Below are 20,202 nucleotides of genomic sequence, written 5' to 3' on the forward strand. Positions count from 1 at the left end.
ACGCCTCCTGGTCCGAGAGACTGCAGAGCACAGCGTCGCCCACTCACCTGGTCGAGGTGACTCCATCCGGTGCCATCCTGGTGCCCATCTAATCACTGGCTAGTGATTCAGAACTTGGTCCCCTCTGCTTACAGGTATCCATCTTCTTCAACCCAGGCTTGGGTTGCATCGATCCATCTTCACTGGTCGCCTGCCAGCAACTTCTTCTTTCAGGCTCCTGGTTCGTCAACGAGGATTCCCGACGACACTTGAACCCTATGCAGCCGCAGCCCCTGGGCTAGGTAAACCGAGTACCACGGTGCTCCAGCGTAGATCCACTCTCTAAGTGTCTAGATCCACTTTCGTTTTTGACCTACCTAGTCGGGTTCGCCCGAGAACACTAACTTTTCCTTTTACTAGCCTCCATATACTTTGTCCCGCATCCCGCGTGAGAGTGCACACTCTGCACCCGAGTCCCCTAGGCCTCCTGCTAGTAATCTGAAGGTTCAGTAGTCCAGTCCTAGCGATTCCAAACCCTATGAGATTAGTACTTACCTGCTAGTAATTTCGCATTCCACTTTTAGAGTATATGGTTATTCGTGCCCCTCGGGCATTTGTGTAGGTTGTGCAACTTAAAGTATTTTCGTAAGAGTTTTGTTGTGTGCTTAGTACCCTGTCCTCATAAAGAGTCCAGGGCTGTTGTGATCTAAATAAATACACTGTTTATTTTCATAACACTTGTGTGGTGTCCTTTCACTTGGTGTTCAAGGGGTATATGTGATGGTATAACAGCTGGCTTAACACGCCCTCTAGAGTTTAGCCCGAAGACTGCTCGTATCCATGCTACTAGGATAGCTGGTCTATAAGGTTGACTTACAACCAATCATCAATAAGGGTTGTTTGGACTGATACAAAGTGCTCACTAGAATAGTGAACATTATATATCAGGCCACCTTCTCACAAACACCACATTTAAAAAATACGTACTTGGTCAGAATAGCCATGAGGAAGTCGCGGGATCACACACTGTTGCGACGAAACACGTGTTGGTTGTGGCTTAAAACACCAGAATAAAACGTGAACAAGACAACTGAAAGAAATTGTGTATATCCTGTCTTTATATTACTGTACTTTTCTTGTTACTAAGAGGGAAGCCCTGCTATAATTTGAAACGTGTGCTTGGGAGTAGAACTTTTGTTGAGAGCTTCGTGCTTGCCCTGTGGAGTTTAGTGGTTCTCCACACCTTGGAGCAACGTTAACTTAATTAGGAAACTGAAAACAATAAGTGCAATTCAATCCTGTGGCACCAAATTCCCTATACCCATAACCACTACTCTTGTATTCCAGGAAATTAATGCAAACAGAAAACTGTAGGAAAATCTTTCCTCTTTAGGTCTCAGTTCCAACATGCAAAAGTGTCTACAACAGACTACACTGGCCGATTCCGATATGTGGGGGACTCTTCCTTTGAGCAATACTTTGTCAAAATAAGGGAAGAATGGGTCCATCTGGTGTAGAAACGCAGGCAGTGAGGCCAAGTATTTTGTAAATATCCATATAGCTGTCTTTAGTAGGAAAATAGGATTGCTGAATTAGAAAAGACAACTGGCTACCTTGGATCACAGGAATTGGCTTAACAGCAGGAGCAAAAATTTGCCAATGATGAAACTCACACACATGTAAATGGTGAATTAGACTACAATATATCTGGCAGAACTACATACACCCTATGATCTCTAAGTTAGGTAGGAGTACAATTACATGTATTCAAAAAAGCAATGCAATAATTATAATGGATGAATTATTTATCTTTTTCACCATTCTTGTAAATGCTGGATACTGTAGGAGAGTAGGGTCTGCTTCCTATGGTCACCTCCACTTTCTGCTGTGATTTTCTGATTTTTCGAATTTAGTGTGGCTGTGGGCCTGCTAATCAGACCCACAGCCCAGCTGTTCTCTCTCTAAAATGATACCATGTACTTTAGTTACATACCTGATTGGGTATTGGGTCATCTTTGTGTAGTGTACCATAGGTAAACAGGGCATAGGTGCATCCAAGGGCTGCACGCGTCTCCCGTGGGTCTCCTACTTCCTAACCTTTGGTTCTGTAGTGTAACCCCAGCGATTCCCTAGGCCTATTCACCATTCCTGAAGTGGTCCTTATACCACTTACTTAGTATATGGTTCGTGAGGCCCCTAGGGCAGAATTGTATTTGTGCAACTTATAGTATGCTAAATGAGTAGCTTGTAACGTATCTCGAACTCTGACCTCATAAACAGTGCAGAGGGGTTGTGTTAGTAATAAATACACATATATTTGATATATACCTTGTGTGGTGTCCTTTCATTTGGTATTCAAGGGATTATATATAGTAAAACAGCTGGCTTCACATGCTCTCTGAAGTTTTAGTCTAAGACTGCTGGTCCATGCTACCACTAGGATAGCTGATTTATAAGGTTGACTTTACAACCACCATCATAAGGGTCGTTTAGACTGGTGCAAGGTGCCCACTAGAACAGTGGACAACATATGCCAGGCTAACTTCTCACAGTTACACTGCTGGGTTTTCTTCTATTAATCATTGCAGGGTATTTATTTTACACAATAATCCAATTGCTTAAATAAATGTTTGATGCGCAAATTAAAATTGTGGAATACCCTTCCTCTATATATCAAGGCCAGCCCATCCCTCTTGACATTTAGGTAGTAGGTAAAAATGTGGCTGTTCAACCAGTAAGCACTCCAGTCATTCCTATGTTCTTTTGTCTTTCAGCGCCGAGACACCTCCGGGTAGTTGTGCGCTATAAAAATTTCATAAATAAATAAATGCATTTATTGCATAGAGCCGAGTTGGTCATCGTTGCTGAGGGCTTCTTCTGCCTACACCTCGCGGAACCCGCTTCGCGGGTCCCGCAGCGCCTCTTCGGACAGCTGGGAGCTTTTGGGCTAAAGGACGTCTTCCACCGACCAGGCAAGGCTGCGAGCGTCAGGGGCCGGACTTCGTGTCCCAGAAGTCTCGGCTACCCTCGCCTCCCGCCATTGGGCCGCTCTCCTTGCTTGCCACGCCCCCCTCCCTTCTTATTGCCTCATACATATAAGGATAGACATTCTCCCGCGGCGCGGGAGCGTCCCGGGAGAAGCCCGGGACAAGGGCGGGACCGTCTGTGGCCGTCCGGGGCTGGCATAGGTCGGGCCGGGCCACCCCCCCTAACATTTTCTTCCTACATTTACTGTACTTCATGGTATTTATTAATTTATGTGTCCTCTGTTTGCTTTTTAACTAAAGTTCCAGGCCAAAGTAATGGTAGTGCCTTTACTGTTGGAAGAACATATTTGGATTGTTGTACTCTGTCGTTTGCACATTGTGTTTAGCGCTAATTCTGTTCTTGTACACTTAAAAAAATGACTCTACGGTCAGGTAAAGAAAGGCAAGTCCAGGTCTCCACCTCCAATGGTACCTTTACTGGTACGATCGATCAATTTTTTAAACGCACCACCACTATATTGGAGAAGGAGATCGCTCTTGCCGAAAAACGCCTTTCGCTTGACTTAATCACAGGCAAGTGATCTTCTCTTGGTAAAATTAATGAGGCTGTCTCTCCTGTCCCACTTTCCTTGTTGAACAAAGATAGTCCTGATGCGAATGCAGACTCAGCGTTAGTAACTGCTCCCGAGAGTCAAACATTGGATTCAGAGGGGATTGGTAAAGAAAGTGCATATGATACGGCCCATGATAACTTGTTGAATGGTGGGATTATTTACCTTGACCAGTCTGGTGAGAAATCAGGACTCTCAGATTCCCCAAATCTTACTATAAGTACTGAGCGAGCGAATTCCTCTACCCATTCGCAACACCCACCCACTCACAATCCTGGGAAACGTAAAAGGGTAGACTCGCCTGATATAGAGGAACATACTGAGGGCTCGGGAACTACCTCTATGTCCCCTGCACAGTTACCTAATTTTAAGGCGGTTGTTCAGCCTGAGGAACATAACACCACAGTCAACATTGTAGAAGGAATACTCCTGGCTAAGATAGAGTTGCTAATTAAATCATTACTCTTACCGCTATTCGAAAGGACCAGACTATTAAATACAAAAATGGACTCTTTAGATATGCTGGTAAAAGATAATATAGCCACATCTAATAGAATTCTCGCCACTCTAGCCTCTAAAGGTTTAGCCCCCTCAGCCCGACCCTTCCGAAGACTATCACCATGAATAATAAAGCTGGGGGTAATAGTCTAAAAGCGGCACCTTCTATTGCAAAAGTGCCACAGCAAAAATCTGTACCTGTCACAAAGAAAACACCTATTACTGAGAGCATACCCCAGCAAAAGGTCATAACGCATCCCCAGGCTAAGAAAAACCCTACCCCCACCAGTCGTCACGACCAAAGTATTCGGCCCAGGATCAAACCTATCCCAAGGAAACAATGTATGAACCTCCCCCCAGAGTCACTGCCTTATACTATCATCTTAACTGGCATGGCTCCCCTTGGAGATGGTAAGAGAGAAACACATAAGGATCTCTACAACAAGGTAACGTTCTGGCTGAATAAAAATTGCCCACTCCCTCCAAACTCGAATCCCGAAATCCTTAATGTTAGGAGGGTGGACTGGGTAGGCTACAGCAAAAAAGATCTTGAGGGGGATTGTGTGGTAATCAGTTTTAGAGAGCCATGGGTTGCTGAATTCATTAGTAGGGAACCAAGATAGGGAAGAATAGGGGATGTGCAGACTCTATTGTTGCATTATTTTTATCCCGCTTTATACACAAACCGAGCCCAAACACCGTTCCATCATTCCAGAAGGGATAGACCAAGAGGAAGATTTCATTTTGAAACACCAATATACCCAATGTTTCAACCCCACCTCTCGAACCAGTTTGCCCCCCTTTCCGGTCTGGAAGGTGTGGACTGACTTGACAATGAACCTCCGGTGTCTGGGATGATTGGAGCTGTAGTGAATTACTCCCCCAATAACTCTATATCTATTACGGAAGAGATTGTTCCAGGGCCTAGCGAAATCACTCGGGGGGGGGGGGGGGGCAGGGGGGGGGGGGAGGAAGGGATAAACCCTCAAATCACATCCCTAGACCTTTGATTTCTGGGGGGATTGTGGACCCAGCTGTTAATCTGCCACAGAAATCTACACACCCCCTCACTGTCTTGTCTGTCTTGTCATGGAATATAGCGGGGCTAAAGGGGAAAATGTCAGAGGGTGATTGGGGTTCTTATGTGGATTCTCACGATGTAATTATATTACAGGAAAGTTGGTCAACTGACGCCATTTACCGGGTTGGTTACCTCAATTATTACAAACCAGCCTGTAAAGGCTCTAAAGGTCGCCCATCTGGAGGCCTGGTTATTTGGATTAGACAATCCTTAGCATTTAAAATCACAGACCTTCCTATTCCAAGCAATGACATATTAGCCTTGAAGCTAACCTGTAAAAATAACCATGACATCTTCCTGATTAATATTTATGCAAGGGGGCGACCTGGTGGGAAGCCAGTGAGAGCGGTAGATGATTTAGATTCCCTACTGAATAACATTGGCAGAGAAAAATGTGTTATGGTGGCAGGGGATTTTAATTGCTCATTTGAACCGTTTCCCAATCTGGATAATGGGGGATATGGGGAAGTCGATCAAATTTGGAATATTCCCCATCTATCTATCCCACCTGTTAAAAAAGTAACAGAGGCTGCGATGCAGTGGTTAGGTCTTTGTCTTGAATGGGATCTACGAGCAGCTAATGGAAGGACAAAATCAGATTTGATGGGAAAGGTTACATTTGACAATTCCCTCCATTCTAGTCGTATTGATTATTTCCTAATAAGGTTAGAGTTTTGGAAATTACTGGAGGATATGGAAGTAGTCACAAGACCAGAGAGCGATCACAATCCTCTGGTAATAAAACTATTAATGAATGGGGGTTTTCTTATGAATACTGTAACCAATCTTGTCACTGCCGAGGCTGTTCTTACGAACGACTGTAGAAGGGTACGTTGGGCTAGGTTCTTAGATAATCCCACCATTATTGATGAGATTTCAGTTGAGGTTTTGGCAGCTACAAATCTGATGGTGCCCATAGTAAACGAAGGCACATCATTGGATCAAATAGGGATGATCCATGAGTCTCTTTTAAACAAAATTAAAACTTTTTTTATTGAACCTGTAAAAGGAAGAAAAAATGGCCCAGCTCAAACCGGGGCAAAATGGTATAACAAAACATGCCGCCTTGCCCATAGCTCCCTGATAGCTGCTATCAAATCCAAGTCAGCCACTGATATAAAACTAGAAAGGGTTAACTACAAGAAGGTGCTTAAAGAGGCAAAAGCCAACTGGGATGAACAGCGCTGGTTAGATTTATATCTTGCTAGTACCTCCACCAACCAACAAAAATTCTGGGAGGTTGTTAAATGGGGAGGGACTGGGGACCAGCAAGCTCATGTCAACCATGTCCCTGCAGAGCAATGGGTCAAGCATTACGCGGCACAGTTTAGTAACACGGAACGGATCTCCCTTATTACTAGGGAAGATACCAGTGTACTGACTGTGGTGCCCCCACTTGACCAGATTGTTTTCACCGAAATGGAAGCCATTATAGCCTTAAAACAAGTGCAGAATGGTAAAGCCCCTGGTATGGACTGTGTCCCTGCGGACGTTTTTAAGTTTGCCCAAGTACACTGGGTCCCTTATATAACCACCTTAGCGAATGCTATAGCCAGAGGGGCTAGGATACCAAACTCGTGGAAAGGGGCTGAGATTCTACCCGTGTACAAAAAAGGGGATAGAACTGATGCGGGAAACTATCGACCCATCAGCCTCATTGATGCCCTTCAAAAGGTAATTGCCAGAATGCTGCTAGGAAAAATCCAGTCATGGATGACAGAAGTCGACATCCTGTCTCCATTGCAGGCTGGTTTCAGGGCAAATATTAGCACAGTTGACCAGATACTTAGATTTGTTATGATCTACTGGAAAACTGTGTTTTTGAGAAGAGGCACTATATTCGCAGCATTTGTGGATCTCAAATCTGCGTTTGATTTGGTCCCCAGAGGAAAGATGTGGGCAGCTCTGAGAAGGATGGGTGTTCCATCTGCACTCCTAGAACTGACCATCAGGATGCATGAGGGAAACTTCGCTAGAGTCAGATGGGGTCGCCAGGGTCAGGTTACAGACTCCTTCCCCGTGACCCGTGGAGTGAGACAGGGCTGTGTCCTGGCCCCCACCCTATTCATACTTTTTATCAACCAGGTGGTTAAGTTCCTCTCAGCTACCCCCACTGATGCACCATCACTGGGTGGGACCAAATTTCCCCTTTTAATCTTCGCTGACGACACCCTAATACTGGCTAAAACTCAGAAGGGTCTTCAGGTGGCCATTAACAAATTTGTGGACTTCTGTAATGAAAATGACCTTGAAATTAATATTTCTAAAACCAAGTTCATGGTTCTGACAAAAAATAAACCACTGAGGGGCCATGTAACGATGAATGGGTCTAGCCTAGAACAGGTTGAAGTCATGACATACCTTGGTGTTACAATGGACTATAGGTTACGCTGGAAAGAGCAAATAGCGGCGCTCAGTTTGAAATTTGCTTGTTTGTCCGGTTGTTTAGTGAAGGAGCAACGGTGTTCTTTGACCAAAAGAGTTTTACCTGCGCTTAAGATTTATAGCGCCAAAATTAGCTCAGCCATACTGTACGGGGCCGACATATGGGGGTGTGTGGATCTGGCTGTCCTGGATAGGATCCAGAATAAATTCTTTCGGAATTTAGTCAGTCTTCTTCCCTCAACGCCAGCACTACCACTCATGATGGACATGGGCTTTTATTCTATTAAACATCAAGCCCATTATAGGATGGTGGCGTTATGGAGACGCATATGGTCTACCCCGGAACTTGCCATGTTTGCCCAGGAGATACAGGATATAAGAGCGCAACAGGGGGCAGTTGAAATACCGTGGTTTAGGCTAATTAGGAATACTCTTAGTGGAATGGGCCTTCCTTTGCTTTGGTTCGAGCCGGGCTCTCATATCTTTCCCTCAAAGAAAGATTTTAAACTTCTCTTTTGGTCCATGGTAAAAGAAGAACACGTTGCTCTTTCTGAGAAACCTAACCTGACAGGCCTGTTTTTGCTCCACAAAGTAGTCCCACACACAGAGACCTATTGGGATGTAATCCTTAAAAGTTTAGACAGGAAACTATACCATCAGTTTCGTATAGGTACACTGCCATTAAGGGCTTTTACTAGTGGTTGGCAGAAGTCGGAGTCCACTTCTTGTCCCTGTTGTACCGAAAGTAAAGAAACAATAGGTCATTTTCTATTTGTTTGTACTGCTTATCACGAGCCACGCCATAAGTGGCTGAAGCCAATATGTAATAGATTAAACACCCGGGTGAGCAGAGAAGCATTGTCCATCCTGAGATTTAACACATCCGAATGGTTAACCATAGGACTGGCTAAATTCCTTGGGTGGGCCTGGTTAATTAGATCTAGGTATGTTCGTAGCACTTCGACCTGAAAAATCTAAACAGTCTGTTGCTTACTATATTTCGGGCAGTATTGATGAATTGTCTTTTTTATACTCAAATGTTTTAAAAACTTTTTATAGACTTCTTTCTATGCATATTTGAGTTTTTTAAACAAATTTCTCCTTGTCTGTTTAAAAATTTTCATGATTTTGTCATATGGTTTGTATTACTATGTATGTATGCATGTATGTCTTTTATGAAGAAAATTCGAAATAAAGACGTTAAAAACTGAAACTGAAAACAAAATGCATTTCTTGCGTCTCCCTTTGGGCATGCCTGACATAACAAAAGGGTAGATCTGTTTCCACAATTTACTTGGGGAAATCATGGTTGTCATGTTCAAAGATTGCAGTCACCATCAAGTACCCTGTGAGGTTAGGGGTCTGGATGGCGACTGTGAGATAGCCAGGAATCAGGTCAACATATACCAGTGGTATAAGTGGACTTAGTTGCATTGGTATTGATGCTTATGTTGCCCAAAAGCAAGCCCTTTCTGAATTATTAGGAACCACATGTAAGGCCGACATTTCAGATGCACTGTTCAGCTAATTAAATTTATGCTATAATGTATTGATTTATACTGGGTTTCAATTTGTAAGATCATAACTGTACACATATAAATTGTTCAATTTGCAGGATGTGCATGTGAATCACAAAATGAACTAATATAATTAACTGTATGTGCTTCTAAGACTTTCATCATAGAACAAATCATAACAAAGATACACTGTTGTAGGCACTTGATAGGATGTCCCTTATCAGTGCATTAGGAACATGAGAAATAACGCAAGTCAAATAAGCAATATAAAATAATGCAAGGCAAATAATTATTGTTCATTATCTGAAAGCCACGTAACAGTGATTTTAGTGACAAAGATAACAGTAGCACATATAATATGTGAAGCAGCTGGAGTAATACAAGACTAGTTTCGAAACTTGCCAACTAAACTTACCATTTTACCATACAATTGAAAACTCACCAAAACCTTTACACTTACCAAGCTTTGCCTGAGGCATCGCATACAGCAAATTCATGATAATTCCACATAGACCTATGACTTTCTCCAGTTTACAAATGTACTACCTTTTAATTTTCACTTATTACCTAATAAAATCTCAAAGATATACAGTACAAGGCAAAAAGAAAATGTGGACGTGTACTAGGTATATGGTATGTACAGACAAATATGAATGCTCACATTGCAAAGTTATTTGGAACCACATTACCTTCTTTTACAAGCTTTTCATTTTGGTATTCCTCATCAAAGTTCATGTTTTTCAAAAGACTGTTGCCAGGAAGAGATTTTCTGACAGCATCAGGTTTGAGTGACAAGATCCTGTTAGAAAATAAGGAAGTCAGAACAATTTAAAATAGCAAGCACATTGGAGGCTCTTAGTGTGGTCTAACTGTCCCTATCCTTATTAACATTATTCTTGCTACTCATATAATGGATGGACTTGCTGCATTATTTCAGACTACACATATCCAGGAGGCAGTCGATCAAAGAACTTTGATAAAATGTATAATATCTCAAATGCAATGTGATTTCTCACTATGAGTATTCACAGAGATCTGACAGGCTGTAGAGTTGTGGTCTCTTTTTGAGTCCAGCATGACACTGATGGCTGTGCTCTAAAGCCTCTAGGAGTCAGTCCAGCAGGGTGTTGGGTAAACCAATGGGTAGGCTGTTACAGTACTCAAATTTTAAAATGAATTGGACATATAACTTATTTACTAACCTCTTGCGTTGGTTCATAGACGTTCGTATAGACACGTAGTAGAGTGATATAGTGAGGTACTTTTATTTGGGCGACACAAACAAATTTAAGTTTTAGGCTAATTCTTGCGTAAGTTTGTTAGGTGTTGCAGGAATACGGATTTATTTTCTCGCAGGTCAGTGGTCCAGAGGAAGGAAAGAAAAAGCAGGAGTTGCCTATTTTCGCTGGACCTGGCAAGCCCCAGACCCTGCTGGGACATTGGCAGATAAACATTTTGGAGAGGTTAGTCCGCTGGGCCTGTTCCATCTTTCTGGGAGCGCTTTTTGGTTGGTTGGCTTCAAGGCCAACTGGCTGGCGCTGCTGGATTGGCTTTGCTGTCTCGCCCCTAGTGCTCAGACACAAGTTTTCCTTTGCGCCACACTCCTGCGGAAAAACAAGTACCTTTGGGGTTGTTCTTGGCTGGCTTCTCTCATGCGGCGTTTTCAATGTCATCTCTACTTCGGCACCAACCTGCAGTTTAAAACATGAGTCAGCTCCCCACACTTCCCCTTCTTGCTGATATTTCCCACTGTTTTCTTGGTCTATTATTTCATCTGACTCTCTTCCCTGTTGCACAGGTTAGTTACCTTCAGTAACCATATATCTGTAAGAAACAGTAGTTAGTATTAGATTCCTTACCTTAGAATATCCCCAGGCGTCAGACTGGATCCGGAAACTTTTGCGTAGCAGTAACCTTGAGCGTCGGTAGGCGTTGTCTGCGGCTTCGCGTTTGTCGTCGGCGCCGGAAAGACATCGCCGGAGTACTTAGACGCTGACCTTGCGAGCTGACGTCAGTTCTTATACATAGCTTTTCCGCGCCAGAAACGCAGAGCCATGATAAAATCCAACACTGGTGCCATGAAACTAGGGCCCTGAAAGGGGATGACCTGAACCCTAGAAATCGGTTCGCAGATCGGGGAGGATGGGTGGGGCAGTAGGGAATCTAATACTAACTACTGTTTCTTACAGATATATCGCTACCGAAGGTAAGTAACTTGTGCATCTGAAAGAAACAGGTTAGTATTAGATTCCTTACCTTACAATAGATACCCCAGCAATACCAACCCCGGTGGTGGGTCTGCGAACCAATGATCACACCAGAAAGTCCTGGAGTACGGAACGGCCAAAGAAGCCATCTCTCCGGACTTGGCTGTCCAGGCAGTAGTGTCTTGCAAACGTGTGCAGCGAGCACCACGTAGCTGCCTGACAGATGTCTCCTTGACCCAGGGCAGTAGTAGCCGCCGTGGCCCGCGTGGAAAGGGGCCTCAGCCCAACAGGAGGCTCCTTTTCAGCAAAGGAGTAGCATACCTTGATGCACAACACGACCCACCGAGAGATGGTCCGCTTGTGCACCGCCCGACCTTTCTTAGCGGCCACGTAACCAACAAAGAGTTGGTCATCCACCCAGAACTGAGGTGTGCAATCCAAGTAGAATGAGAGCGCACGTTTTGGGTCCAGACGGTGGAGCCTCTCCCCCTTGAGAGATGCGGAGGCGGAAAGAAGGTGGCAAGGTGATGGACTGCCCGATGTGGAAGGGTGTGACTACCTTGGGTAGGAAATAGGGTCGTGTCCACAACACAACTTTGTCCAGATAGACGGAAAGGAAGGGAGGTTTAGAGGAAAGAGCCTGGAGCTCACTCACCCTCCTGGCAGAGGTGATGGCAACCAGGAATGCAGTCTTCAGAGTAAGGAGACGAAGAGGACAGTTATGAAGTGGCTCGAAAGGTGCGCACATCAGATAGGTCAGAACAAGGTTCAAGTCCCATTGAGGCATCATGAAAGGAACAAGAGGAAACATATGAGTGATGCCATTAAAAAACCTATTTATAACTGGGGACTTGAACAAAGAGGGCTGATCAGGGAGCCTTAAGAAGGCAGAAACAGCAGAGAGGTAGCCCTTGATAGTGCCCAGAGCAGAGCCCTGCTGGGCAAGAGAGAGAAGAAAGAGGAGAACCTCCGAAAGAGGGGCAGAAAGGGGATCCACAGCCTTTGCTGTGCACCATGCCACAAATGTGTTCCACCTGCAGGCGTATACCGATTTTGTGGAGGGCCGCTTGGCCGCCAGAATCACATCACAAACTTCAGGAGGCAAGTCAAATGGTCTCAACTGCTGCCGCTCAATCTCCACGCATGTAAGTGGAGACTGGACAGGTTCGTGTGCAGGACCGTCCCCTGCTGCTGCAACAGAAGGTCCTCCTCAAGAGGCAGACAAATCAGGGGATCGACAGACATGCTGAGTAGCTCGGGACACCAGTATCTTCGCGCCCAATCTGGAGCCACAAGGATAACTTGAGCCCGGTCTCGTCTGATCTTCTTTAGCACTCTGGGCAGAAGTGGTATAGGCGGAAAGGCGTACAACAGACCGCAGCTCCACTCGCGAAGAAAAGCGTCTATGAGCGAGTGCCACCTTGGAATTCCAACAAGGGGTGGTGAAGGACAGAGTCTCTGAATTAAGCAGAAAGCTCTCACCCAGTCAAGAGATCAGGGCTAGATCCAACACCGTTTTTTAGCTCACTGCACCATCCCAGTTTCAGAACCTGGCTGTATGCAAATTAGTCTGTTCCTGTCCCAGTGCATGATGGGAACAGGGCAAACCAAACTACAAAAGCCAATTCTTACACTGGGAAGGAAACAAGCTCCCGGGGACCGGTTTCTGGCATTACAGCCGTCTTCGGCCCGGTTTGCTTGAATCCTGATGGTGCAATGAGCAAGGGTCTCACATCTGAGAATACCCTTCCACGCTTAGGGTGGACAAAAATATTTACAACAAGGGGTGGTGAAGGACAGAGTCTCTGAATTAAGCAGAAAGCTCTCACCCAGTCAAGAGATCAGGGCTAGATCCAACACCGTTTTTTAGCTCACTGCACCATCCCAGTTTCAGAACCTGGCTGTATGCAAATTAGTCTGTTCCTGTCCCAGTGCATGATGGGAACAGGGCAAACCAAACTACAAAAGCCAATTCTTACACTGGGAAGGAAACAAGCTCCCGGGGACCGGTTTCTGGCATTACAGCCGTCTTCGGCCCGGTTTGCTTGAATCCTGATGGTGCAATGAGCAAGGGTCTCACATCTGAGAATACCCTTCCACGCTTAGGGTGGACAAAAATATTTACAACAAAGTTAAATAACGGTGATGGATCAAGCCCTGATCTTTGGACTGGGTAAGAGTGGTCTGCTCAATTCAGACACTCTGTTCATCACCACCCCCTTTTGTGAATCGATTTTGGCCACTATAGGTGTGGCAGGGTATACTCAGACATGAGTCCCTTTCTCACTGCTCCATCAGGATTCAAGCAAGCCGGGCCGAAGACGGCTGAAATGCCAGAAACCGGTCCCCGGTAGCTTGTCTCCTTTCTGGTAAAGAATTGGCTTGGTAGTTTAGTCTGCCCTGTTCCCATGATGCACTGGGCCAGGGACAGACTGATTTGCATATAGCCAGGTTCTGAGCTGGGATGGGGCAGTGAGATAAATAACGGTGATGGATCAAGCCCTGATCTTTGGACTGGGTAAGAGTGGTCTGCTCAATTCAGACACTCTGTTCATCACCACCCCCTTTTGTGAATCGATTTTGGCCACTATAGGTGTGGCAGGGTATACTCAGACATGAGTCCCTTTCTCACTGCTCCATCAGGATTCAAGCAAGCCGGGCCGAAGACGGCTGAAATGCCAGAAACCGGTCCCCGGTAGCTTGTCTCCTTTCTGGTAAAGAATTGGCTTGGTAGTTTAGTCTGCCCTGTTCCCATGATGCACTGGGCCAGGGACAGACTGATTTGCATATAGCCAGGTTCTGAGCTGGGATGGGGCAGTGAGATAAATAACGGTGATGGATCAAGCCCTGATCTTTGGACTGGGTAAGAGTGGTCTGCTCAATTCAGACACTCTGTTCATCACCACCCCCTTTTGTGAATCGATTTTGGCCACTATAGGTGTGGCAGGGTATACTCAGACATGAGTCCCTTTCTCACTGCTCCATCAGGATTCAAGCAAGCCGGGCCGAAGACGGCTGAAATGCCAGAAACCGGTCCCCAGTAGCTTGTCTCCTTTCTGGTAAAGAATTGGCTTGGTAGTTTAGTCTGCCCTGTTCCCATGATGCACTGGGCATGGGACAGACTGATTTGCATATAGCCAGGTTCTGAGCTGGGATGGGGCAGTGAGATAAATAACGGTGATGGATCAAGCCCTGATCTTTGGACTGGGTAAGAGTGGTCTGCTCAATTCAGACACTCTGTTCATCACCACCCCCTTTTGTGAATCGATTTTGGCCACTATAGGTGTGGCAGGGTATACTCAGACATGAGTCCCTTTCTCACTGCTCCATCAGGATTCAAGCAAGCCGGGCCGAAGACGGCTGAAATGCCAGAAACCGGTCCCCGGTAGCTTGTCTCCTTTCTGGTAAAGAATTGGCTTGGTAGTTTAGTCTGCCCTGTTCCCATGATGCACTGGGCCAGGGACAGACTGATTTGCATATAGCCAGGTTCTGAGCTGGGATGGGGCAGTGAGATAAATAACGGTGATGGATCAAGCCCTGATCTTTGGACTGGGTAAGAGTGGTCTGCTCAATTCAGACACTCTGTTCATCACCACCCCCTTTTGTGAATCGATTTTGGCCACTATAGGTGTGGCAGGGTATACTCAGACATGAGTCCCTTTCTCACTGCTCCATCAGGATTCAAGCAAGCCGGGCCGAAGACGGCTGAAATGCCAGAAACCGGTCCCCGGTAGCTTGTCTCCTTTCTGGTAAAGAATTGGCTTGGTAGTTTAGTCTGCCCTGTTCCCATGATGCACTGGGCCAGGGACAGACTGATTTGCATATAGCCAGGTTCTGAGCTGGGATGGGGCAGTGAGATAAATAACGGTGATGGATCAAGCCCTGATCTTTGGACTGGGTAAGAGTGGTCTGCTCAATTCAGACACTCTGTTCATCACCACCCCCTTTTGTGAATCGATTTTGGCCACTATAGGTGTGGCAGGGTATACTCAGACAGGAGTCCCTTTCTCACTGCTCCATCAGGATTCAAGCAAGCCGGGCCGAAGACGGCTGAAATGCCAGAAACCGGTCCCCGGTAGCTTGTCTCCTTTCTGGTAAAGAATTGGCTTGGTAGTTTAGTCTGCCCTGTTCCCATGATGCACTGGGCCAGGGACAGACTGATTTGCATATAGCCAGGTTCTGAGCTGGGATGGGGCAGTGAGATAAATAACGGTGATGGATCAAGCCCTGATCTTTGGACTGGGTAAGAGTGGTCTGCTCAATTCAGACACTCTGTTCATCACCACCCCCTTTTGTGAATCGATTTTGGCCACTATAGGTGTGGCAGGGTATACTCAGACATGAGTCCCTTTCTCACTGCTCCATCAGGATTCAAGCAAGCCGGGCCGAAGACGGCTGAAATGCCAGAAACCGGTCCCCGGTAGCTTGTCTCCTTTCTGGTAAAGAATTGGCTAGGTAGTTTAGTCTGCCCTGTTCCCATGATGCACTGGGCCAGGGACAGACTGATTTGCATATAGCCAGGTTCTGAGCTGGGATGGGGCAGTGAGATAAATAACGGTGATGGATCAAGCCCTGATCTTTGGACTGGGTAAGAGTGGTCTGCTCAATTCAGACACTCTGTTCATCACCACCCCTTTTGTGAATCGATTTTGGCCACTATAGGTGTGGCAGGGTATACTCAGACATGAGTCCCTTTCTCACTGCTCCATCAGGATTCAAGCAAGCCGGGCCGAAGACGGCTGAAATGCCAGAAACCGGTCCCCGGTAGCTTGTCTCCTTTCTGGTAAAGAATTGGCTTGGTAGTTTAGTCTGCCCTGTTCCCATGATGCACTGGGCCAGGGACAGACTGATTTGCATATAGCCAGGTTCTGAGCTGGGATGGGGCAGTGAGATAAATAACGGTGATGGATCAAGCCCTGATCTTTGGACTGGGTAAGAGTGGTCTGCTCAATTCAGACACTCTGTTCATCACCACCCCCTTTTGTGAATCGATTTTGGCCACTATAGGTGTGGCAGGGTATACTCAGACATGAGTCCCTTTCTCACTGCTCCATCAGGATTCAAGCAAGCCGGGCCGAAGACGGCTGAAATGCCAGAAACCGGTCCCCGGTAGCTTGTCTCCTTTCTGGTAAAGAATTGGCTTGGTAGTTTAGTCTGCCCTGTTCCCATGATGCACTGGGCCAGGGACAGACTGATTTGCATATAGCCAGGTTCTGAGCTGGGATGGGGCAGTGAGATAAATAACGGTGATGGATCAAGCCCTGATCTTTGGACTGGGTAAGAGTGGTCTGCTCAATTCAGACACTCTGTTCATCACCACCCCCTTTTGTGAATCGACCTTGGAATTCCAACGCACAGAACTGATGACATTGCGCGTTCTCTTCGGTGGCGAATAGATCTAACCAAGGCTCTACCTACTGTTGAAAGAGACTGTGCGCCACATCCGAGTTCAGACGCCATTCGTGATCCATCATGCTACGACAGCTGAGTTCGTCCGCCCTGGCGTTCAAGGAACCTGCCAGGTGCTGAACCACCTGGGTCACGCCCTGTTCCAGCCACTGCCTGAGGAGCAGAGCCTTCTGGCATAGGGTCCACGACCCCACCCCGCCCTATTTGTTGGAGTACCACATGTCGGTGGTTTTGTCCGTGAACACTTGCGCTACACTCCCCCAGACAGAGGGGAGGAATGCCTTCAGTGCAAGCCGGATCGCCCGCAGCTCCAGAAGGTTGATGTGGTGCCGGGACTCCGCCGGAAACCAGAGGCCTCTGATCTCCCATGTGGCCCCCCAGCCCTGGAGGGACGCGTCCGCCACCACTACGTGCTCCGGTTGGGATAGGGAGAGGGATCTGCTGCTGACCTAATCGCGGTCCGTGAACCACCACTGCAACTGTCTTGCAGTGCCCTCCGAGATCAAGACATGGTAGGACAAGTTGCTCTGATGCTGGGCCCACTGAAACTTCAGGTCCCACTGCAGAGCCCGCATCCGCCACCGGGCGTGATGCACCAGCAGGATGCAGGAGGCCATCAGCCCCAGAAGCCGCAGCGTCAACCTGACAGAGACTCGGGATAACGGCTGAAAGATCGGAATCAGAGCCTGAAAATCCCGAACCCGCTGTTCGGGAGGATAGACCCGAAACTGCGCTGAGTTTAGAACAGCTCCGATGAAAAGGAGCTTCTGAGAGGGACACAAGTGTGACTTCGGCATATTGATGGAGAACCCCAGCAGGTCGGCCCTAGTCTGGAGGTGGCTGACGACCGTCTTGGGCGAGCCTGCCTTCAACAACCATTCGTCGAGGTAGAGGAAGACTGAAACCCCTAACCTGCGCAGATGAGCCGCGACCAACGCCATCACTTTCGTGAACCGCAGGTAACGTAGGTGGGCCGGCAGGACGGGGATGTGAAAATAAGCGTCCTGCAAGTCCAACGCTACCATCCAGTCTTCTAGGTCCAGGGCAGCTAAGACCAAGTCCAAGTCAGCATCTTGAACTTCTCCTTCCGGAGGAAGCCGTTGACGTTCATCAGGTCTAAGATATGGCGTAGGCCCCCTTTGCCCTTTTTGGGAAGCAGAAAGTAGTGGGAGTAACAACCACACCCTACTTTTGGCCCAGGAACGCGCTCAATGGCCCCCTTGACCAAGAGGGCCGCAACTTCCTCTTGCAGAAGACTCAAGAGATCCCCCGACACACTGTGGTACTGCGGTGACATGGCTGGAGGGGTCATCTCGAAGGGGAGGGAGTAGCCTCGTCGGACGATTTGAAGCACCTGTAGGAGAGTAGGGTCTGCAATCCTATGATCACCCCTGGTTTTTGATTTTTGCTTCACTGGTTTACGACTTTCCCTGGCTGTGGGCCTGCTAATCAGACCCACAGCCTAGCTGTTCTCTCTCTAAATTGACAAACCTGTACCTTAGGTACATTTACCAATTGGTACTGGGCCACCTTATCAGTCCCTGTACAGTATACCTTAGGTATCCAGTGTAGGAGAGTAGGGTCTGCAATCCTATGATCACCCAGATTTTTTTTGCTTTTGTTTCACTGGTTTACGACTTTCTCTGGCTGTGGGCCTGCCAATCAGACCCACAGCCTGGCTGTTCTCTCTCTAAATTACAACATGTACCCTAGGTGCATTTACCAATTGGTACTGGGCCACCTTATCAGACCCTGTAACTCAGGGCACAGGTGTACCCAGGGCTGCCAGGGGCTGCAGCATGTATTATGCCACCCCTGGCTGGCCTCCTAAATTTGACACAACTGGCTGCATGACAGCTGGGGCAAAGTCGTGTAATCACCCTTTGCTGTAGATATAGTATACCTATATCTAACCCTAAAATGGACACACAGATTCCTATCAGTCACTCCTATGGCAGGCCTTAACAATCCTGAAGGCAGAGTGCTTGGAATCGTGTGAGATGGTGCTCTGGCATGAGCTGAGCCTGTCTGCAGCTTGCGGAACCAAGTCCTAATAGCTGTTCCATGATATCGCATACCATATACTCTTAAGTGCATTATAATCCTCGCGGTTAAATGCTATCTTTGGTATTGCTTTATCAAAACATGTCGAGTAAGGTGTCATACGAATTGGAATACTAACCCCTCGCCAATTCTGGCGACGGGGTTAGCATTCCACCCTTCTAGAGGGACACGACATGTATGTAACTGTGAACCCCGGTTAAAGTTAACTGAAGCCTCAGCTCCACAAAATGGATGCTGCCACCACAGACACGAGTCTGACCCCCTGCAGCTGGGAGTCCTGTCAGGGGCGGTGCTAGCACCGTCCCAGACATGGTTTTGTGTATCCTGGGTAGGCAGGGCTTTTCAGGAAGGTGACTGCCGAGTGGCACCCCGGTGCTCACTACGCATAGGCCGGTCAGAACCAGTTCCAGGGGCACACCAGCCCCTGGCCTGGGGAAAGTCCGGCATGGCAGAGGGGTGTAACCACCCCCCTCCTAGTCCCACCCATAGGCAGGACCTAGTCACCGGGTCAGCCCCTTTTTTTAGTATAAAGATAGGAGCGGGCCCCAGTTAAAATTAGATCATCTTTGGAATCAAGACACGACTTTCTGCGAAAGGACATCAAGATTTCTTCTTCAAGATTCTCCCTTGTGGCTAAGGAGTAGTCACCCTGCATCAAGCGGGCACCATCCTAAGAAACACTGCGGTCTGCTGCAAGTCCTTCACGAATCCGACGACCCAGCTCGACGAGACCCGGCTTCCCTGGCACCTCTGACCTCTACTCACCTCTACAGCAAAGCTGAGAACTGTGAGTGCGACGAGACCTCGAGGGACCGACGATCGCCAAGACTGCACGACTTCTTTGTAACAAGCCCACCGTGTGCTCCACTGGTGAGTGCTTTGGGGTCCGAGAAGCCCCAACCCTGAGCAGCTCCAGCACCGAAGATCAGCCCTCCAGCATCTCCACGATCTGCGTGGGGCCCTTCTGCTTTTGCGTGCTCACCGCGCTGTGTGGCTACTAGCCGGCTGGCTTGTGGCCTTCTTCACGACGCCCGACGACATCACTGCTGCTGGTCTGGTTGCTCCAGACTGGCCCTTGCTTCCTTGCAACAGAGAAGCACCCCGGACCCTCCTGGTCCACTCCAGACGCCATTTTGAGTCCACCGCGTGGGCTTGAATTTGCCAAGGCTTTGTTGCCCAATCCTGGGTCCAGCGACGCCGACAGCTTCGATCTTCGTGGGACAGCTCGCTCCTCCATCCTGGTCGCCGACAACGCCTCCTGGTCCGTGAGATCTGCGAGCACAGCGTCACCCACTCACCTAGTCGAGGTGACTACCATCCGGTGCCCTCCTGGTGCCACCTGACTACTGGCTAGTAGTCACGAACTTGGTCCCCTCTGCTTTCAGGTGTCATCTTCCTTCGATCCAGGCTTGGATCCATCGAACTTTCTTCACTGGTCGCCTGCCAGCAACTTCTTTCTTCCAG

General features: G+C 47.5%; 1 protein-coding gene across 1 annotated transcript in view; it reads right to left on the reverse strand.

The window, feature by feature from the left end:
- CEP192 (centrosomal protein 192) overlaps positions 1–20,202 on the reverse strand; it is a 1,919,503-nt gene that overhangs the window by 557,552 nt on the left and 1,341,749 nt on the right. The window contains exon 34 of the mRNA XM_086965571.1: positions 9,748–9,857. Within this exon, the coding sequence (XP_086821697.1) occupies positions 9,748–9,857 (110 nt within the window). The remainder of the gene's footprint in view (positions 1–9,747; positions 9,858–20,202) is intronic.

This window comes from Lissotriton vulgaris, chromosome 4_1 (genome assembly GCF_964263255.1).
Source record: "Lissotriton vulgaris chromosome 4_1, aLisVul1.2, whole genome shotgun sequence".
NCBI classification, from domain to species: domain Eukaryota; kingdom Metazoa; phylum Chordata; class Amphibia; order Caudata; family Salamandridae; genus Lissotriton; species Lissotriton vulgaris.